This window comes from Tinamus guttatus, unplaced genomic scaffold (assembly GCF_059628265.1).
Source record: "Tinamus guttatus ecotype Peru unplaced genomic scaffold, ASM5962826v1 Tinamus_guttatus_pri_ptg000260l, whole genome shotgun sequence".
NCBI lineage: Eukaryota > Metazoa > Chordata > Aves > Tinamiformes > Tinamidae > Tinamus > Tinamus guttatus.
In genome coordinates, this window is record NW_028288794.1 from 2,706,268 (window position 1) to 2,728,512 (window position 22,245).

A 22,245-nucleotide genomic window follows, 5' to 3' on the forward strand; every position below is an offset into this window, starting at 1 on the left:
AGAGAAGGGAACTGATAACTCTTAAAGGAAAGTCATTTCCAGAAAAGGAGGTGACAGCCTGAAACATGCACTTACTCCTGCATGCACACAGACACTCACAGAGGACAAAAAATAATTATTTTTGGTATGCTGCGCCGTTGGAGAATGACCCGACTTGACCTAAAGCGACTCTTTCAATTCATTAAATTTCAATTCATTTAATATTTTTCTTTTATTCTTCAACAGGCAGGCATACTGAAAGCTAAGTTTTTCAATTACATCTTCTTCCTGATTATTTCAGTAAAGAGGAAGTACAGAATCATTTTGCCTCAACTCAAATGTCAGTCCCAACTTTAAAAAGTCATTATTATACAAAATAAAGTATGCAGGAGCTTCCTTTCTGTTTGTTCATTCGAAAAAGCGAAAAAAAAAGTAAAAATGTAGTAGAATTATATTTAGTTCATTTTTACATATATAATGTAAGTGCTGGTTAAGATGATGTAGCAGTGTTTTCCTTTGTACTTGATTTTGTTGAGTTTAGCAGGATGTTTGAACAGCAAGTATTAAGGTACAGATTCATCACATCTATTTTTTGAGTGATATAAATTTGAAGCGACGACCATATGTAATCTTTATTGTAACAATCTTAATAAGCATTGGGTTTTAGTTCTGAGGAATGATTATTTGAAGTGTGGGTTACTCCTTAGCCTTCACAGACTTATCCCGATCTGCTACCCTTTTCCACACATACAGATTCACCCTGTAATACGCTGTATAACTACTTTTGTTCTGTGTTTAAAAAAAAAACTCTCGTGTATTCCATACCCTCAAGTAATTCCTATTTCTTTGTGAAATGGGGAAAACATTATGGATGAAGTTGTGGAGATTAACTGTAATAATTTTTTAAAGTTGTTTCCCAGTTTGATCATAGCTCATGGGAGTGACATTTTGGCTGATGCTTATGTCATTCTTCTCCACTGGCTTGTTTTTCTCCACACACAGTCCATTACAAAAATGTACAGATGGGCTGCTCTATTCTATGTAAACCTTAGATTTCAGGGAATACTTAATTTTTGCTACAGTCAGTATCCGAGATCCCCACTAGTTGGTAAACGTGTGATCTTTGGCAACACTAGAGGATAATCCTTCATTTTTGGACATTTATTTTCTGAAATGAAAATCCCATTTTCTTCTTCTAAATGTGGGGTAAGTTTTAATGCTAAGGACTTCTTCCTTGGTCTTTGCTGGATAAGCCTTAAGAGGTATTGTATTTGAACAGGTACTTGTTGCTCCCTGGCATTCTCATGAATGGAAAAAAAATATATATCAAAAAAATCCAAATGTGCAATAGGTTATTTTTGTACAGTTATAACTGTAGCCACTAATCATTCCCTAGTCCAACACCATCTATCTAAGAGATAAGAACTATAACAGATGCTAAAGAAGACGGGTCAGAGCATATTAGCTTGTACGAGCTGAGCCTGCATCAGAAAAGGTTCTCTAGGAGCCTCTCTAGGAAGGTCAAGCGGCCCCACAATTTCTGTGTGCGCAGGACCACCTCAGTGGGTCCTATTTGACAAGCTGGCTCCACTCTTCCAGCAGCAACATACTACTGTCTGATTGCTGACCAGTTCCAAGGGTTTGTAGACCATCCTTTGCAAACTGATCATCCCTGACTTATTCTAGCTAGTGGACAGTCTGCACAGGCTGTCACATCCTTATGATTAAGATTTGCAAGTCCATTAGGCATTCTCTCCATTCATGGCTTCACAAATATCTCATTGTGAGTTCCTCTTGAAATCATAGCCGATAAAGAGTCTAGAAATAAAATGCCCCTTGCTAATCTGGATGGAGTCTAATCCAGTGCCCTTTCTGATTTCAGAGTTTACCAGAATGCTTTTGAACCTGGTGACGCTACCTCTACTCAGGAATGTAACTAAAGGTCTACACCCAGATCAGATCAAAACCTTAATTTAGTCTGGTGACTCATCCTGCCAGCCCTCAGGAGCCTTGTTTGGCAGCCATGGAGAAAACTCTTTTGTCTTTGCTGAGTGGTTTCTGCAAGAACCAAGTGAAACCAAGTGCAAGAACCTGAAATCTACCGCTGGATCTAATTGAGCATCTTGAATCCATCTCAGTTGTAAAAGTGACCAGTATTCCACGCTGCAGCAAGCCAAATGCCAGCTCACCAGTGCTTTGCTTGGAATGAACCCATTCCTCAAGGTTAGAGTTAAGATACCTAACTATTCTATTGCAAACCTGCTCATTAATGATATAAGCTCTAACCCACTTCAGACACCCAGTGCTTGCAAAGCTTACTGGCTTCTTTCATCCTGAGTCTTCACTATAATTCCAGGTTTATCCCAGGTGTATACCTCTAATAATTGAGGATCTAATAACAATTTTCAGGGCTGTTCTCAGTAGAAGGCCAAAACAGAGTCACATCCCCTTCTAATCCCAGGCTCTAGTCTTTTGTCAGTAATTGTCAGTCTGAATCCTAATCCAGTTCTTATCCTAGTCAACTCCTTTTAGACCCAGCTATTTGTGTTTAGGCATCTACTCCTTTGAGCCTAAATGTCCTGCAGAAGCAGGGTGTATCTTCACCACTGCACAGATCAGCTAAAAACTTCTGGGATCAGCTATTAATGTGGCTCCAGCTTATAAATGAAGCTTCCAGGAAATGAAGTCTGCTAACTTCATTTCCTGGAAGCTTCAGACACACTCCTCCAGTTGTTCAAACATAACCCATCTTCTTTCTGCTGTCACAGACTTCTATAGCCACCAGGCTGACATTTGACTTGCCAATTAGGCTAATCATGGACTTGGGACAAACTGAGAAAGCCACCTATCAAACCCTGATAACAGCTAGCTTCTCTGCCTGGGAAGGCTCGTTTGCATAATGAGGACTAGAAGTTGTGGAGCAGGCTCCGCACTGGTCCTTCCAGTGGGAGTGGAAGTGCTCGTATCTTCTCAACCTGGAGGTGAAGTTTCCTGAAATCCTGTAGTACATGAGAGAACAGCTGTACAGCATTTGGCATCTGTTTCAAACTAGTTTCTGCATCTCTTTCATGTCCTCCACACCCAAAGTTCATACTCCTTCCTTCAAGGTTCAAAGGCTGCCATTTCTGAGCGGCTGCCACACGCCACACACAACTTCAGCTAGAGGGACCAGCTGAGAAAGGGATGAAAATGAACATGTCCCTCTGAGAAGAAATTGTCAACATAGTTTTAAAGGAAGGAGAAGAGGGGACATAGGAAATTATAGACATGCTAACTCTTTGCCAGACTAAATAATTAAAAAATTAAGATGGGATTCATCAAGAAAATTATAGATTGAAATGCAATAAAGCTTTGCCAGCATGGTTTAGTGAGTCTTTTGAACCTGCTACCTTTTTGGACAGGATTAAAAGTATATTTGATAACACAGTTTTGCTTGTTCAATGATGTTTAGTATCTTTATGAATGATCTAAAAATGGTGTAACTTCTATAAATTCTGTATGGTAAAAATTTCAACTTGTTTGCTTTTAGATCGAAGATTAGTAATGTAACGAATACCTTATGTGTTATTAACATAAATACCATGGCATGACCTAAATAATTGGGATTATAATGATGACAGTATAAAAATTCTAGTCAGTTCAAACACAGAGCTTGCTTTTGCGTTTTGAGTTGTGTCCGTTCGAAAATGAGATACTAAACAAGTCTGTGTAAGGGTCACTTCTTGGGTTTTGCTGGCCGAATGTGCAGATGCCGGGTGGGCGACCTATGGAGAGTGCAGTTCTTCCTGGCTGCTCTTGCTCGGGGGTTACCCAGTTTTGAAAAACTGTAAGGTTAAACCAAGCACAAAGTCTAGACTGGAAACACAGTTTATATGTAGCAATATTTATGTTGAAATTTGTTTATTTAATAAAGCCAAAAATATATTTATAAAGCGAAAGATTATAGTAGTGGTAAAAATCTAGCTGATGATACTGTCTACTCTGCAGTCATGAATTGCCCACTGCATCTTTAAAGCAGCAATGCTAAAAAAAGCATGCATGCACTCCACATGCTTTGCCAAACACCAAATGAAGTTGGTACATCCGTAACCTCTTAGCTTACTATGGCTCTGTAGAAGCTTCTCAAGTAAAGTTTTCATTACTGCCTAAAAGCACCAATGTGAATAGCAGTATTAAATCCTAAACTGAATTCAAAGTTGCCTTTAAAAGGCTCAGAGCTGACCCAAAATAAAGCTGAAATGTTGAGTGTTGACATATCCCCATAGCTCATACTTTGAAATTGAGTATTAATCATTAATAAAACATCAAACAAATAGGTGTTGCATGTTTTAAAAATATTTGTTAGCCTTTTCCTCCCTTCAGTGTGTTTTAATTTCACCCCACCTGTAATAGCTATGCTGTTACTGACAGAGCTTGTATTTCCACTTTACTGTTCTGCTCACTGCCAGACTGGTGAACCTGGACTGAGCAATGCAGACATATTTTAATAATCCAATATGCAATAAAACTTCCTGCTGAAAGCCTAATGCCTATTCCAGAACTTTTGAAATACGGCTCCAGCAAAAGTGGTACGACAACACAGGCTTAACCCTGCCTCCATTAAAAACAATGACAAAATTGGCTTTTCCCTGCTGGTGTGTATAAGTTTTGCTGCACTTTTTAGCACTGTTTTTTGCTGCACTTTCTATGAAACATATCTTTTTAGCTACATCCTATCTGCCCTAAGAGGCAGGCACATTTTCTCCTTCTAACAAGCAGTCAAGTGTTCAGAAGCAGGAGGAAAACAGGCCAGTTTTGCCATTGCAAACTTGGCAGCAGTCCTGACACGCGGCTCAGGAGGACACTGCCCGTGACATGACCAGCAGCCTGTGGTGTCTGTGAGGGCAGCAACATCGTCCGTCTCAGAGTTTGGAACTTCCCTTTTGCACCTGCCCCTGAGCAGAGGCGTGAGATGCCACCTTCTCCCAAGCACGTCTTGGCTGGTACCTTTTGCTGAAAACCCCTCATTTTCTGGAAGGTGATAAGGTCCAGCTTGTATTTGCAAACATTTAGTCTGTTTTCCCAGGCTCCACTTAGAGAATATTTATCCACTTAGACATGTTTTTTTTTTTTTTCATTGTAAAGCATCTGCTTGAATAGATTCTGGTAGAAAAGTGTTAAAAATCTGTGACTAACCATGCTATAGTGATAAAATTCAGAAAATATTCTATTTATTATTAGGCCTGTATAGCTGCAAGGTAATGAAGAATTGATTGTAAATAGCAGAGGTTCTTATTTCCTGATATTGATCTTTTCCTTAGTCTGATATTTAATATGTTCCCAGGAAAGGCAGCTAGCTCAGCACCATTTGCATTAATAATTATGGCAAGCAGAGGTGCTTCTCAGAACAGGATCTTGTAAATAGCCTCATGAATAGCGTGGGAGTTTAAAAACAGGCTGCTTGGCCCTTATTACAGAGCAGGAGAAGTCACTCGTTTTTTCCACTTGGTGCCTTGACTTGCGGCCTCTCCAGCAGGGAAAGTGACTGAGCTTCGTGCTGAAGGCACCGGGCGACGGCTCAGGGCCGCAGAGCTCCGAACAGCTCCGGGGAGCTCCGCGAGTGCCGCCTCTCCCGGAGCCCCGAGCCCAGCAGCCCCGGCCCCAGCGCAGGCCGCAGCAGCAGTAAAGCTGTAGGAGTTTCCATAGGTATTTCAAGGGGAGAGGGGCTGGAATATTGGATCATAAATGATAAAATACGACACACAACCTCACGCTGATTTCTTGACACGCTCTGCCCCAGTTAAGGTTGATCTGCTCGTGTGGCTCTGTATGAATGGCATGTCACATGGCTACCGGTGTTCGAAGCTTCCAGAAAGACTAAGCACGGCTCAGAAACAGCCGACTGCACAACTGAAAAATTGGTGGCTGCTTGTTTCGGCGGCGGTGAGGGGGTTTTGCCCTCCACGCCGGTGTACCTCCCCGTTCCTGCAGCGGGGCCGGCGCCGCCTTCGCCGGCGCCACGAGGCGTTGACGGCGCCGCCCGCGCCCCGCCCGGCCCCGCGCGGGGGCGCCCGCGCGCGCGTCACGTGGCCCCGCCCCGCGCGCGCGGGCGGGAGGCGGCGGCGCGGCTGCGCGGTGCGGGGCGGCGCAGCGCAGCGGCCGGGGCCGCCGCGGCGGGGCCGGGGCCGGTGGTGGCGGCGGCGGCGGCGGCAGCAGGGCCAGGATGTCGCGCGCCGCGCTGCAGCCGAGCCAGCAGAAGCTGGCCGAGAAGCTGACCATCCTGAACGACCGCGGCGTGGGCATGCTCACCCGCCTCTACAACATCAAGAAGGTGCGCGGGGAGCGGGACGGGAGCGGGGCCGGGCGCCATCCTCTCCTCCTGCCGCCGCCCGGGCCCCGCCGCCGCATCCGCTGGCGGCGCTGCGGCCTAGGCGGGCCTGGCGGCGGCGGCGGGGCCTAGGCCCGGCGGCGCATCCCGCGCGGCGCCCCCGCCGCCCCCCGGTGAGTCACGGCGCTTCCCGGGGCGGCGCGGCGGCGCCGCGGGGGAGCGCCCGTGAATCCAGCCGCTCGGGAGCTCCGGAGCGGAGCCGCGACTGCTTGGCAGCCTCGCGGGGAGCCGCTCCGCGCCGCCAGCCCCCAGCCAGGGCGGAGGGGCAGCGCGGAGGTGCGGGGCGGCGCAGGCCGCGGCCCGCAGGCTGGCTCGGCCTCCGGTGGCCTCCTCGACCGCAGCCGCCCTTGTGCAGCGCTCCGGCGCCGCGGGTGCTCGGCTCGTACCTGCTGCCTCGTAGGCGCGGTTTCCCGGTGCTCCGCGAGCCATTTGAGTTCCTGGGCTTGTTTAACCCTGTGCCAGCAGTGAAGCTTGGTCTCAGGCACGTTTGTTTGCGGGGAACCCGCAGCCGCTGCATGGGAACAGCCACGACACCTTCTCGGGGAGCCCCGTCGCGCTCTGCTCAGCCGCGCTCCCGCAGCACTCCGCTCCAACACCAATGCAGCCCGGGAGCCGGCACGTCTCCCGTGCGCGCAGGGCTGGGAAGCCGCGGTGTCGCTCCCGCCTCCGAGCCCTGGCCTCTGGGGAAGCGATCCTGCTGAACGGATTGGGGCAGGAGCACGCCTTGTGTCAGGTTGTTGTCCTCGTATAGGAGGCTGCTACGCTGGAAGGAGTAGGGACCCAGGGTAGCCAAGGGCTGTATCGATTTTACCTGAGGTGCTGTTGGCTCCCAGGAAAGAAATGGTTGTGATACTCAACCGACTGCAGCAGTCGGTGTCGGTCTGAAGCAGTGCAGGTACCTACCGTCAGAAATGGAAATGAGGCTCCTTTAGTTGGCAGTTTCAGTTTAATAATTACAGCAATATAAACAGACGTTTAAAGCAAGAGAGAAATTCTTTATTTATAGGGAAAATGACTTCAAATTGTGACGAAGACACTTGTAGATGCAGTTGTTATGGTTTTAGAGAGAAAGATGAGCTGCAGAGGAGTCTGATTTAATCTTGCCCAAGCTCGGTCTCCTGTCAGCATAGCTGTGGGCTTGGGAGAGGGAGATGGATGGGGGAGGTGAGAGAGACTCAGAAATTAAGCTCTTGCTTAACATACTTGTGCTTTAAAAATCTCAAGTGTAGAGTGTGTCTTGATTCCAGCATCTTGACAGGGGACGTTGCTGATATTAAGAGGGTCGCTTGTGGCATCCTCAGCACAACTGTCCATGTGGCAGCCTCGGCCAGCACCGGTAGCGCAGGAGCGACGTGGGCAGAGAGGCTCCCGCTGCGGGAGCACCCAGTGGCACCAGCTGGTCCCGCCGCCCTCCCCGGGGCCCCGGCTGGCCTGTGGGCCACTATGGATGCAGGAGCCGCCTCCGAGCACCCGTCCACTGCCGACCCGGAGCCCCCGACACGGCTCTGTGCAGGCCTTCACATTTTCTTAAGCTGCAGTAAACACTGCCCAACTGGGCTGCCTCACTAGATTTCACAGAGAGCCCCAGAAATCTGGTGCCTGACTTGCTCTGTTTGACCATAGAGCCCCATTCAGAAAGGCCTTGGAGCAGCTTCAGCTCAGTTGCCTTCTTGGGCAACTGCTCTGTAGCTCTCAGTGGACAAAGATACCGAAACTCATAATACTAGCAACAACCAGATGTGGTATTGTGGTATTGCGGTTAAGGGAAATGGTTACATTTTTTTTTTTTTTTAAAGAGGAAGTGAAAGGTGAAGTATATATAACTATTACAGATTTCTGCAGATTTACTTTCTAGGAAGTAGAGATTTTTAGAGGAGTAAAAATTTTCTTAGCCATTAAAAGCGCCATATGAGCGTTACATACTTCCTCAGGGATTACAGAAGTTGTTTAAAGCAATAAGAAACCTGACATTTGTACTTGATCTTCCTATATAAATTTCAGTTTTGCTGTTGTTGAGGTCAAAGCTGTTAGTTGCTCACACAAGGTAAAATTAACATTTTAGCATTAGCATTGACCTGCATATAGAGTTTTTTAAAATAATGTATTTAGTAATGATTTTTTTATTGATTACTATGTTATTATATAATTATTATTATTTTTGAAGAGTGTGAGACTGACTGTGTAAGCTTTGCTTAAAGCTGGTAGTAGCATCAGAGAAGTGTATTGTTCACGAGTGGTGGCAGAGAAGTAATCTTTTCTGTGGGCATTTTCTTTTAGCTTATAGAGCCTTCGAATACCAGGAATTGAGATTCCCCTGTTAAAGTACTTGGAGTCTTGAGGTGGCAAATTTGGAGAGTATGATTTTGATGAGTGCTGGAGCAGTATTACTATTGGCAGGCCTGTTAAAGAGTTAAACATCTTTCTGATGCTCACAACTTAAATGGTCACGTAGCTGAAATAGAAGAATCTTAATAAATTGAATTAGATGTGAATTGTGTATCTGAACTGAAATTCTAGGTAAAGAACAAATTAAAGAACAAAAATATTTGAAGCCATTGTGAATTTGATATATAGTCATGATTTAAAACCATTTAGCAGGTGGTTAATTGCCAGTTAGTATTCTGCAGATCCAGTGTTTACATGAGAGTATTGGCTTTTTACCTGTGTGGAGGATCCTGCCTGTCAGCCAGTGTAAAGGTTTAATGAGAGCTTGTTCTATTTATTTCATCTTCTGCAAGTTGCAAGTGCATGTGCTTGCTGAAGGAGCAGCAGCAAACGTGTCGTGAGAACTGTGTCAAGTCCTCGTTGGTAAACTTGACCAGATTAGCCTCGATGAAATAGAAATGATATCCTGCTCTTTCTATCCTTTTACGCTGGATTAGTATGAAGAGAAATAATCTGAAAGGTTCAAGAACTGGGCTAGAAGGGGTTTCACAAAGTCTAAACGTTGCGGAGGACTCTGACCCGAAGTTCCCCTTTCAGGTCCCACGAAGCAGGTGGCCAGGGCTGCTCTTTGGCTTGGGCACTAGTGCAGCTCCTCAGTGCAGAGGAGCGGAGCTCTGCAAATGGCAGGAGTCCGCAGGAGAGACTTCAGCTGGCTGGCAGGACAGGGCGAAATTTCTGATTGCCAGGGAAAATTTTGGAAGGACGTAATATTAGATCATCGTTCTCACTCTGAGCTCTGTGTTGGAGCGCAGACTTTTGAGCTGAGAGGAAAAGCTCACAAATAATCTCTCTGGAGTTGTACGGTTGGTATTGGGAGCAACAGATCGTGTTGTCAGATCATAAGGAAGTGCCCTGGGGTGGGGCACTGTTGTCTTTACTGCCTGATAGATGTTAGTAGTTCCTTAAAAACATTCAAATAGCAGGATTCTGCAATGAAATAGTGAGACTTTCTAATATATATATATATTTTTAAATCCAGTGATATCTGTTCAAATCCTGACAGACTCATTTTTCTGCATCAGGTACAGACACCTGTAATCATCTTGCATTGCTTGTTTGCTTACAAATAGGTAACTGTGTGGTTTTCCCCTTCTCTTCATTTTTCTTTGCATTTCAGCTACCCTAATTTAATTAGTAGAACCAAGCAGTTGTTCAAGCAGGTGCTACAGACACAAGTGGACACTGTGAATTTATCTCATAGAGCTTTGACACGTAGTGTCAAGCGTATTTCTTTTTCTCCAGGTAACTCCCTAATACAGAAAACTTAGCAGGTCCTTTTAAACATGGGCCTTTGTGAGGCTTCTGACATGACCTCATCTGATTGTTTACTTGAACAATCTACGGAAATATGGTTTAGGGGAAATTATAAGAATGGAAGCACATGGGTAACCATATTAGGAAATAGTTTCCCAGATCTTAATGTGAGACTGCAGTTTAGCAAGGTCTCATCAGAGTGCCCTTCACTCTGGTTCCTTTCAGTCTTTGCCCTAACATTGTAGATGGTGAATGCCCTGTCCCTACGAAATCCATAGCTGATACATGCCTGGGAGGAGCTACAGAGATGTTGGAGAACACAGTTAGAATTAATTCTGAGCTTAACAAATTGGAGGCGTGTCCTAAAAAAATTTGGAGTTAGCTGAGCAAGTGTGACTGTAAAATTCTTTGTATGTTTTTAAAATGTAAAATACAGAATTAAGAGTGAAGAGATAGTAAGTCTGCAGAAAATACTCAGAAAACAATTTATCGAGGTCATTTCTAGCCTTGTTTCTTCTGATTCCATGTGTTCACGTTTTAATGTCTTGGATATCCAGGTAAAGATACACTAGGAATTATAATAAAATATATACTTTGGGCTTTGGACCTATTGCTTATACAAATAAGGAGGGGAGGGAGACATCTTGCTTAGGTCTACAAAATACTGGGTGCACTTTTGACACTTTTAATGTCAGCTGAATTAATATGAAAGTGTAGTATCTCTCCTAAACTGCACGGAAAAAGTGGTAAAATTTATAGCAGTTTGAAGTCTTTTTTTTTTTTTTTTTTGGTATGTCCAAGTCCCATAGAGATTGTCTGGTAATTAACTAGAGACTTTCAATCTGTAATGCAGTTCGATTGCTGTCAGGTCATGAGAACAGCTTAGTTGTACTTAAACTATTAGCATAGTTTATATAGAAAAATATGCAGTAGGTCTACTTTGTGTAAAAGCACCCAAATATGCAATTGCAGACACCAGTACAGTAAACTACCTGTTCCAAGTAAAGCCTCTTGGTGCTTGAACCTGGTTAGGAGAGTTGTTAAATTTAGGCCTCAGCAGTACTGAACTAAAATAATTTGCCCATGTGTGGTAGACTGCTGCTTGCTGTTGCCATTAGAAGGACAACGCTTCATTCCCAAAGCTCTTCTGGGACAGGCCTGTTGTTAATAAACTTGGTCTTCCACCCAACCTAAAATACAGCAAAAATGTTGCAGCTTTCCTCATACCGGGTAGCTCTCACCAGAGACTCTAAGATAAGCGTTGTGTGCGAAAGGGTTTCCTTACGTGTTCACCTTTCAGAGCAGCTCTCGATTCATTCACCTCTCTGAACTTGTCAATGGTTTTGCCTCTTTCAAAATTAGAGATTGTCAGTTGGTACTATTTACTAATTTCAATAGTACTATTTAATATTAATTTCATTAGTATTAAATGCTTGACAGAAATGAAGGATAAATAAAATGCTTTATTCCACAGAAATCTAGAGTTGATGATGAACCTGTCACTTGACTGTTTCTTTGCTATGTGTTGTTTAGTTTAATTTATTGGCTGCTCAACCCCATCTAGGCATTCAAACTTGTTACGGATGCATTTTAGGATAAAGTTTTTGTAAACAACTGTTATAAAAGAAGAGCACTTTTGCTGTGAATGCTTTTCCTGTGTGTCAAAAGAATGTGCTGTACTGAACTGTAATGGTACAGGAGTTTTGGTTTGTTTTTTAAATAGTAGAAATCTTTGTGTATTTCTATTTACTTAAAGTGACTATGTCAAAACAAATCCGTAGTGCTCGTTATATTCATGATATTCTTAGTGCAAATTCATTCATAAGTGGAATTTGAGAAGATGAGGTAATTCATGAGCTAAGATGATTTCACCCCACACAGTCACAGTGTGATGGGATTTTGCTCAGCAGTGTTTTATCTCCAGTCCACAGTCACAGTAAAGGTTGGTCAAAGTAATAAAACTGTGTTAAACACGTGCAAAATATCATCTATTTTAGAGATATAGAAAGTTTTGGGGAGTAAAAATGTAAGAATATTGCTACAAATGAAACCTTTCTCTTGGCACTTTCTTTCCGTGAGCAACAGTTACTGCCAATTGTTTGGAGTAGGCTGGACTCGGCAATGGAAAGAAGGATCGTAAAGCTCAGGGACACGCAGCAGCCTGTGTAAAGGCCAGAGTGGAGTCAAGACTTTCTAATTGCAGGTTTGAACCCTGTATATACTGTGTACTACTGACTCTGTTCAGGCCCCCATCAGCAGTGATGGGGCCTGAACATAAACTCTCTTAGTCCCATTGACTGAAAATACACAGTAATTCTGCTGATGGATGTTTTTACAGTCTCATCCAACATTCTGGAGCCTCATGTAGAAAGTCAGTTATTAGTTGTGATTTTTGCAGTTGTATCTGTAGCTACAGGGGATCCCTCTCGCGTTTCCCTTAGGGCTGGTGTGTTGCAGTGCCGAGCCCTGTGCTGCACTCGAGAGCTTCCTTCTTAAATGTTTCCTTCAGGTTGCTGCTTTATGAATGCAGCACTAGGGAACAAGACTGTCTAGTGTTTTCATTATCAACCTGAAAATGGTACAGAACAACCAAATAACATCAGATGAAGTATAAATTTAAAATTGTGTTCAATTAGAAGATTGACATGGATTTTCAATTAAAGCGAGATTTTCCGTAGTAAATTATTTCTTATTTACATAAATCCAACAGTCTGCAAGAAAACAGAGATTTTGAATGATTAATTTCTTAGTTGTAGAAATCATTTTGCTCTTGCTAGACTTGGCCACAGTATGTCAGATCAAGAAGAATATGTTTAATTTCAGTTGAGCACTTACCATAGTAATGTCCCATTCTGAATTGCTGTGGAAAAAAATGCTTTGTAACTTGATGGAAATGCAGTCTATATATAGTCAGCGGCTGTGTGTTTTTTTTTTTTTTTTTAAACAAAAACAAAATCATAGCTTAGACTTAATGGTAGCTCTGCGCCGCCTTTCCTGCCGGCCCTGCCTGGCAGCCGCGCGGGAACGTGCCAGGGAACTTGGAGGCGGCGCCCGGGAGATGCCTGCGCGGGGGCGTTTCAGGGCCGAGGCAGCCGCGTTCCCCCAGCTTCACCGGGCTATTCCAGGAATGCTGCACTAGAAACACCACTTCTGTTTCTTGATTATTCATTTCATTTATTCATCGCTAAGAAATATGTAGTCCTATTTGTTTTTTAAGAAGGTTATTGCAGCCCAGTTAGGTGGGTATATATGGATAGTATTTGTTATAATTTGAAATTAAGTCCCTGTAAGAACCGTGTAAGTGTTGTTCTCAGCTCTCTTTCAGCAAGAAAAAGCTGCATATAAGAGCTTGGGCAGAACATAATTTTTAGTGTAGAAAACTTCTGACAGAGCTGCTTTACAGGAAGATAGGTATCTATTTCTAGGAAAAAATAAATAAGTAGAATATGTGGCAGTAGTATTTGAATTCAGACTGACAAACTGAGGAACTCAGTGGTGGCAAAGTAAGAGATCTCTTGTCCTATATGAGAGTGACCATACTGGTATTTAATGGATCATAAATACATGTTGTCTATTAGACTGTTTTCTTAGTTTGTGACCGTTCTCTGAGCAGAGAAATCTGTATACTGTTTGGTAAAGAGAACAAAATGATCCGAGTTCTGACAAACTCATGATATGTATTTAATTAAAAAATTGTCAAAATGAAACATGATTTCCTTTTTTTTTTTTGCATAACTATTTACTGTTATTATTTTTACTTTAAAGCCTTTGCACTACTTCAAAAGTGTGCTGTGGCCTGTGCTTTTGTTACAAGGATATTGAAGCGACTTCTGTATCTAATGGGTGGTGCTGGTGTTGCTGAATGTTTTTTTTTTAATAATAAATTCCTCTGAAGTGTTTCAGCTATGACATTTTAATAAAAATTGGTGTTTGTTGTGGGGGGAAAAACTAGCAGAGTTTAGAGTGTTGGTATGAGAGTAGTACATTAGCATGTGTCGTGATGGTCACTGCTGTGTTGCTGGTAGGAGTTTTGGGAACTTGCAATAATGACTGTTTTGTTTTGTTTTGCTTTTTCTTGGCTACCGTTTCTTTTTCAGGTATGTAAAACTTCACTGAGTCTCTCCTTCTTTTCCTTCCCGTAGATGCATGTGACGTTTGTTGTTAACTCCTTTTCTCTCCCTGCCTGAACTCAGTTTGGAAATACTATAAGAAGGGACATGTTGCAACATATGCTCAGAGCTTTGCACAGTAAAATTCTAATGAGAAATGTTGAATTGCTTCAGTATTAGAATAATGGCCATCAAGTAGAAAGTGTGCTTTATATAGCAACAGATGGTCATCGTGTCTTCTTGGATGTGTAGATAATAGTATATTAGTTCACTTAAATGTAACAAATTTTAGAATTGAAGAATCTGTTGTTTATATGTAATTTTTCTCTCTTTTTATTACAATGCTTTCCCAGCAAGGACAAGTTTGGAAGGTTTGCAAAGCTTTTCACCTTCCCTTTGCCCGCTTGCCCGCTTTCAGAATCAGCCTCATGTTCCATGACTTCTGTCTCTGCAATCTGCAACGTGGTCATAGAAATCAATGTGGAAAAGTTGAAATGAGCTGTCATTGCAGTTTACTGTGTTGCGCAGAAAACTCGTAGCATGTAATTTATAGTTTTGCATGAGAAACAAAACTTCTTTTTAAATCCTTATGAGGGCTTTAAAGCTAAACAGATGTTTGGAAGAAAACACATTTTGAGCACAAATTCTGACATGTAAATAGCACTGCTTTAACTGTGTTTCTCACAACTAAGCTCTGTTGCAAGGCTCATTAATCAGAGTAGATGAGAAAAAGTAGTTTGTGTCGCACAATGTGCACTTTAGTGCACCAAGGTGGATGCTTCATCGGTTGGTCCACAGAGCCTGTTGCTCTCATGTGACCTCTAGAGACTAAAACGTAGTTGACGCTTGTGTTTGAATCAAAATGTGATGACACTTCTTGAAAGCTACTGTAAAGCACAGCTTGTGCTGCTGGAGGAATAAAGGAAATGAGTAAATGTTGAGTAGATTTTAATATGATCCTCATTTAAGGGAATGTGGTACTTGGGTCAAGTACTGGCAGTGGGATGGAAAGCTATCTTGCAGTTAACATTTTGAGGAAAGCTTAAATGCAAATATACACAGGTAGGATTTTTGACTTTTTGTGACAAAAGATAGTTAAATCACTTCATGTGCCCAGTACTGTCCTCTGCAGATGAAATGATTGAATTTTCTAACAGTTTATTGACTCCAGATGAATTACCACACTACCTCCAACCAGGAATAGCAGTAAAAAGAAAGCAGCTTTTTGTGTGTGTTTTTTTTTTGTTGTTGTTGTTTTATTTTGTTTTTCTTTTAGGATTGAGTCCCCTCCCCCACTGCTGTTCTGCACTAACTGCTTTGATATTTCCATGCATCTTTTTCAGTAGAAGAGCATCTCTGTACTGTCTCCCATTGCATATTTCAGCTGTGACAGTCCCTGCACTTTGCCTACCCATTTTTATCACGTGCTCACTAAAAACAGAAAAGAATCTTTCTAGTTTGTCTTCAGATTTGCAACTGTCGCTTAGCTTTGGATGTATGATTTGATTTTTACTTCATTTTCATTGTATTTTTTTATAGGCATGCGGTGACCCTAAAGCCAAACCATCCTATCTTATTGACAAAAACCTGGAATCTGCTGTCAAATTCATAGTCAGGAAGTTTCCAGCCGTAGAAACACGCAACAACAATGTAAGTAACTAGAGGGCTGTATAAATGCTGTGTTTTTCAGTATCCTTGAATGTTTGCCACTCAAATCTGTGACACTTCGTGTTCTTGTGACGCATCTGACACTGGCAGGTATAGCTAGAAAGCCCATCAGATGTCCAGCCAAATGTCGGCCAGAATGACTCTGGAGAGAGAAGAATATTAATTATATACTATATTTGAGGGATTTTTGGGGGGAGGTGGAGTGGGAGGTAAGGGATGGGGGGAACACCTTTTGGTTTTATATTTAGGCAGTGCCTAGTGTTTCATTTTAAAGAACTTTCAACCAAGAGGATGTGGGCAAAAATTTAAATTTACTTCATTCCTTCCTCTGATGACTGAAATTCTTAGCTGATCAAGCAGATCAATATAAGCCAACTGACTGCAAAAACTGTAACATGTTTGTGCCTCACAGATCTCCCTACATCTAGGGACAGTCCTGTGGGAATAAAGTATGCATTAATATGTTGCAAAGTGCAAAATATGGAAGGAAATACAGTTATTCTCCCTTCAGATGTAGTGAGGTCAGTTGCAGTAGAAAATTATTCTTTAACAGCGCCACTTTTGCTGAATTTGACTTTTTAGCCTTTTGGAGATAAAGATTACAGGTGGGGTTTTGGGGAGAAGGTGATGCCCACTATTTTTTTTCCATTTCAGACTGAAAAGTAAAGGGAAAGATTTTTTTTTTTAACCTGCTTATATTTCTTTTCCAAAGGTGGAAGGTGGAGGTAGGTAGTGGGATTTGAATGTTCCCTGCATGCAAATACTTGCATGTGTGCTCAAGAGGTTTAGGCTTGCTTTTAGCTTTCTGTTTCTGCAGATGTTAATTTTAGCAGCAATAATAAATAATTTATTTTACAAGATTTTCAAGAGTTCCTGTATGATAACTTCCATAATGCATAGATTGCTTATAAAGGGAATTGCTTTAGTAGCCATGTACATTCTGATTTTAAAACTTATTCATGTTTTGTGTTACTTAATATTGCATATCTTTGAACCTGATTGTGTTAGTAACAAATATGATAACATATGATATTTGATGACAAATTATCAAATTTACTGAAAAAGTAAATGCTTTAAACCCTGCTTGCTGAAGTTTTCTATTGTCAAAATCTCTGTAGCAGAACTTGTATTAAGAATAAACAGTTATGAACCCAAAGACTTATTTAATGACATTGCGTATGTGCTGTAAATAGCTTCAGGTTAACAGCTGTGGGTGAGGAGCTTTGCTAGTAGCAGACACGGAAGGATGTGGTACTGTGAAGTTTGTGGGAATTGCTGAAAGCGAGCTGAACTGTTTTGACAATCACACTTTCTAAAATAGGACACAGTCATAACGTTTCATCTTTGCCATGTGTTTGTTTACTATGAGGCAGCCAGACCTGTGTTATGAAGTTATCAAAAATATGCCCTCTATATCTATGGGCTTAGTTTAGAGTTTAGAATTTGCAGTTCTAGAAATAGACTGATTCTCTTTCCACCCTGTGGTGACAGAGCAGCAGGCAATTTGCTGGTCTACAGGAAGACATTTGTAAATAATTTCTGCATGTGTTACATTGTATTTCCCAAAAGAAACTTTTGCCACAAGCAGATACCTAATGAGGCAGAAGCCATGTGAAGCTGCAGAGAAAGTTCTGTTTTGCTGCAACCCTTGTTCACAAAGCTGAGCTTCTGGAAAGCATGAAGAAGTGACACGGGAGCAGTCGGGAGGATGCCAGGTTTCCCTGCGTGCTCCTCCTCTGTCTCCCTCCTGCTGCGGGACAAGCACCGGCTCTGCACAGTAGTAGGACACGCTGATACGTTTCTTCCAGGGGGAAACAGATGGTCAGAGATTTAAAGGGACAAGTAGTTTTTTCCGGAACATCAATTAATAAACATGCCGAGCATTATCACAGCAGCAGTTATGGAGAAATTGTAACCTCTGCTTCCTCCTGGTAGCAGCAATTCCGGGACAGTCTTTCAGGGAAGTTTGGTTTTGTACCTGCAAGTGCAGCAGATTGCCATTGCTTGGCATCATGCATCCACATGTTTAGTGATGATGTCTCAAAACAAGTTATTTTGTATTCAGCTAGGGACTAACTTATGCTTCCTTTTGGATTTTATGACCTATTTCAGCCTATTCTGTTTTTCTCCTGCAGCATCACTTTCAGTGTTTTCTCTATTGGAGATTAATAATAAGCTGAACAGTCTCTAATAATTGAACGGGTGCCTGATTTTTAAAGGTCTACCTTTTTAATTTCTTTTGAAACAAGTGTATCTGTTGCATTTTGCTATTTTTAAGTGTTACATTTTTAGTTAGAAAATATATAGTTTCTGGGTCTGTTCCTCCTTCCTTGTTGTGCAGAGTCAGACCAGAATGATGTCTGACAGTCACGGATTTTCAGTGTTTTAATGAAAGTTGCTGAGCAATTCAAATGGAGGAGGAGTCCACTGAATGGAGAAGTAAGCTACATTGAAGCAGACTAATTTTTATGTGTGTTTTTAGGACTCATCCTCTTACAAGGTACGCAGGCACCATCTCACTCCAGAGCATGCTGGCCTCCAACACTGTAGCAGGATCCAGAAATAACTTTTTCTTGGGCAACAATAGCATCTAATGCTTTTATAAAGCCAGAATTAGGTCCTTTATCTTGGAGAACTGGAGATGGAGGAAGAAGCTGTAGGTTTTTTGTAGGTTGTGTGTAGGATATGAAAAATCTGCTGCCTTCACAGATAAAGCGCTATGTTTGTGTAGCAGAACCAGTCTCCTCTCTGCTTTCCCAAACAGCACATATGGAAAGTAGTGAGGTTTTCTGCATTCTTTCTTAAACATATGTTATTTTTTACTCTGATCTTCAGTAATTTTTCTATAGAAAAGATTTTCTATTTTGAAATATCTTCTAGAGAAGTTTAGACTTAGTCATTAGTAAGCAGGCTGAGAAAATGTTCCTCAGAACTTTATAGGTGAATGGTTAGTGAGAGAAACAGCCGTGTTTTTCAGCTATTATTGATCTTGATCTTTCAACAGTTGCTTTTCAGCAGTGTCCGTATCTCTTGCTAGTGCTAGGTGTCATTGCTAATGGATGTTGCTGTCTGTTGTTCAGGTTCTTTGGGAGCAGTGTTTGGGGGGTGTTTTCCTGGTTAGCTGTGGCCTTTGTCGGCTGTGTTGTGCTGACAGGGACTGCAAGTGGGACCAGCCAGGAGGGATGGCCGGCAGCGAGAGTGTTTCCAGCCTGCTGGCTGGGTAGGGTCTGTAGTGTCCAAGCAGAGGGTGCAGGGGACTTGAGGGACGTGAAACCTGTTTGAAGCTGTAGCTGCTGTGTGCACCATAGATTGATCTCTCTGTATTTGTTTATTCATCTCTTTCCGCAGAAAATGCCAGCAAACAGCAAAGATGCACTGTTTTTCTGCTAATGAATAACTAACAGCTCCAATGCTTAGAAATACTGGATAAGCAAGCAAAATGGAAACTGCCAGTGCAGTATTCAACTTTATGTTGTTTTGCACCCTTGTAGTGGTTAACGATTTACTAGGTCCATTTTTAACAGTAGATACAAATTAAATTTTCTTTATATATAGTTTTATAACATTTTGTTTGTGAGTACTTTTGGCATTTTCCTTCTAGGCCTCCGTGTGTGTGTGTCTGTGTGTGTGTGTGCGGGCTGTGTGTTGTCCCTTTTGCAGCTTCCCTGGGGGTGATGGGGTGGCCTAGCGAGCAGGCAGGAGGGCCCGGGCGCAGAGCGGCCGCGCTTCCTCCACCCGAGCTCGTTAGAAGACATTAATGAATGGGTTTATTAAACGTCTCCTTGCATAGCAGCACTTTCAAATCTGCACTTTATAACCAGCACTGTTTTTAATTTTTGTGCCAGGTGCTTCCAATTTTTATTTCTTAAAACACCTAACTAAACATGCATAATCTTTTGCTCTTCTCATGCTACTACCTCTTTCAGGCCTTGCAAGGAGAGCAGTGCAACAAGGGCAGCTCTCATTTGCTTCCGTGGGGTTAATGAGGCTTTTGAGTCTTGTGGCTTGTGTAGCACTGGTGGGGATAAACTAGAAATCAGTTTGGGAGAAAGAATTAACTTAACTTTGGGGCCTTGGCTATGCTGCCTTTTGTATTAATAATCTTTTTAAAGCTGCATAGAAAAATGAAGTCAGCTACTGTTGAGGAAACAATATAGTAATTATGGCAATGGGTTGCTAAGACTATCTTAAATATCGGAACTTAAATTCTTAAAGTTGTTATGCCTGGGATTAAATATTTTTATGCAGCTTTTTGGAGTGCTAGTTCTTGTCTTGGAGATTCGCTTTTTCAGTTGCTTTATTACTGTCTTTAGGTGTCCTCCAAAAACCCCAAACTCCCCATGCTCTGTGCAAACGCAACGGGCCGGGAGGGTGCATGAGCTGGTGTCCCGTGCGTGGAAGAGGATGCTCCCCTTGCCTTGCAGGGCTGCCCCTCGACCTTTGGTGCTGCTTGAAGACCTTTGAGCCGAAGGGACCAAGTCCAGATTGGCTTTGCAAAACACACTCGGGCACCAATTTAGTTTGGAGGAGGCAACATGTCATGCCGTGCTTTATTTTACAGTATTGCAACATGAATAATAGCCAGTCTTTTATATTTATATATCTGTATATATACAGATATATTTATATAAATATTTTTTCTCCAAGGTCTAAACCTTGATTTTGCCTGTATTTGGGACGGAGCAGTATCCAAATTTCACATTTTATTATTTGTCATAAATCACTGTGCTGCATAGTTATGAATCAAATCAGTCTTTGTGGGCAACTTGCAAAGGTAAACGAAGCTAGTCTTGGGTTGTTTTTTCATTGATTCATAGTCTGAAATGCCTGCAAGGGAATAGATGTGTATGACACTTAAACTAATTACTGCATTCATTTAAAAATCCTCTCTTGATTTGTTGTTTCACTACTGAATAGTGAAAGGCAAAGAGGGGGGAAAAAATCACATTGATACCAAGACGATATTTTAGTTAAATGGTGTTATTGAGATAGCATTTTGAAAATTCGTTTTCACGCATCTTAAATGAATGGCTCTTTCATAATTTCATGCCGCCAGCGTAGCTGTGCAATATCTAGAGATCTCTGTCCAAGACGCTCCTATTTGTGGGATGCTGCAGCAGCGACTCCTGTTCCGCGCGCGCTGCCACGATGGGGCCGTGGCCTGTGGCTGGTGCCTGGGTGCCTCCGTAGCATGTGCAGAGCTGAACACGGGGATTGCTGAGGGAGCTTGTGCCAAAGAAAGGGAGGCAGTGGGGAAAACATTCCCAAGACTTAATAGCTGATCAGTTTTTAAAGAAGAGTCTCACTGCTCCGTAAGTAAATTGTCTTTTATTATTATGGGCAATCCTGCAGTCAGTGACATTTTGAGGGTCGCGAGCAGTTTTAGAAGAATTAACTTAGTGCTAGAAACTGATTGCATCTTTCTCTCCACCATTAGATGTAGAACTTTGTAGCCTGTTTGTTTGTTTGTTTGTTTTGATTCACTTCTAAATCAAAATGAGAGAACCAAACTCAGCAGCAAGTCATCGCATATGGTCTCAGTCCGTGAACTCTTTGATTTGTTCAAATTAGCTTTTAATTAGCGTTTTTTAATTTTAGAGCTTAAAAAATCTTTTTCGAAGAACTCCACAAGTGACAGGCCTACTGACTGTAAGTGAGATATATAGTAAGTAAGAGTATAGATGGTGATTATTTCCACATATTCCCAGAATCTTAACAGACAATTTGTAATAGTATTTTTGGGTGTCATAGATTTCAGTCAGTTACTAAAAGCTGTTCATGTGCCCCCTGAGGACAATGTAATACTTACTGTGTAGGCTTGTAGAAAACAAATACAGTATTTAATGGTCAGACTTGCAGAAAAATCCCACAATGATGTAAGAATGAGGAAATTCCCCTACCTACCATCTATTCCTAGATCAAGAAATAAGGTATTTATTAGAACACAATTGATATCAGTCAAATATATATGATAACGTAGTTACAGTATTACAGTTATTCTCTTCTCTTTTCTATTAAAAACCCTCTGAACCACCATTTCTAATTGTCTTGTATTTCTCCTCATATCTCCTCTTCATATTAGATTCACATTTATTAACATTATTAATATGCCAGTGTCATGGCATGATTCTACAGGACCAGTATGATCAAAAAAGTTTCAATCAGGCTGTCTTGCAATTTGCAAACGGTTGATATTTTGGCTAACAAATTATTTCAGATTTTTCCTAATCTTGCCATCAGACTTTGACCTTAAGCTTTCTATGAAGTATGGGATTTTGTAAGCCAGCCTTGCCTTGTTCAACAAAAACAAGACCTTCAAGTATAGTTGGCACCTCAAGTACTTAAGAATAAATGAAATACTTCTAAGTTAAACTAATCAAGAAGGCATGATTATCTATAGTTAAACTAATATTTTATTGGTAG

At 41.9% G+C, this 22,245-nt stretch overlaps 1 protein-coding gene across 4 annotated transcripts in view; it reads left to right on the forward strand.

Annotated features, from left to right (window-relative positions):
• Positions 1–6,115: 6,115 nt before the first annotated feature.
• Positions 6,116–22,245, forward strand: part of NCKAP1 (NCK associated protein 1) — a 49,475-nt gene continuing 33,345 nt past the window's right edge. For 2 of the 4 annotated variants that reach the window (XM_088526981.1, XM_088526982.1), the window contains exons 1-3: positions 6,116–6,289; positions 14,508–14,525; positions 15,694–15,804. In XM_088526981.1, coding sequence (XP_088383107.1) covers positions 6,182–6,289; positions 14,508–14,525; positions 15,694–15,804 — 237 coding nt within the window. In that variant the 5' untranslated portion in view covers positions 6,116–6,181. The remainder of the gene's footprint in view (positions 6,290–14,507; positions 14,526–15,693; positions 15,805–22,245) is intronic. The other 2 variants (XM_088526983.1, XM_088526984.1) reach the window with 1 other exon arrangement.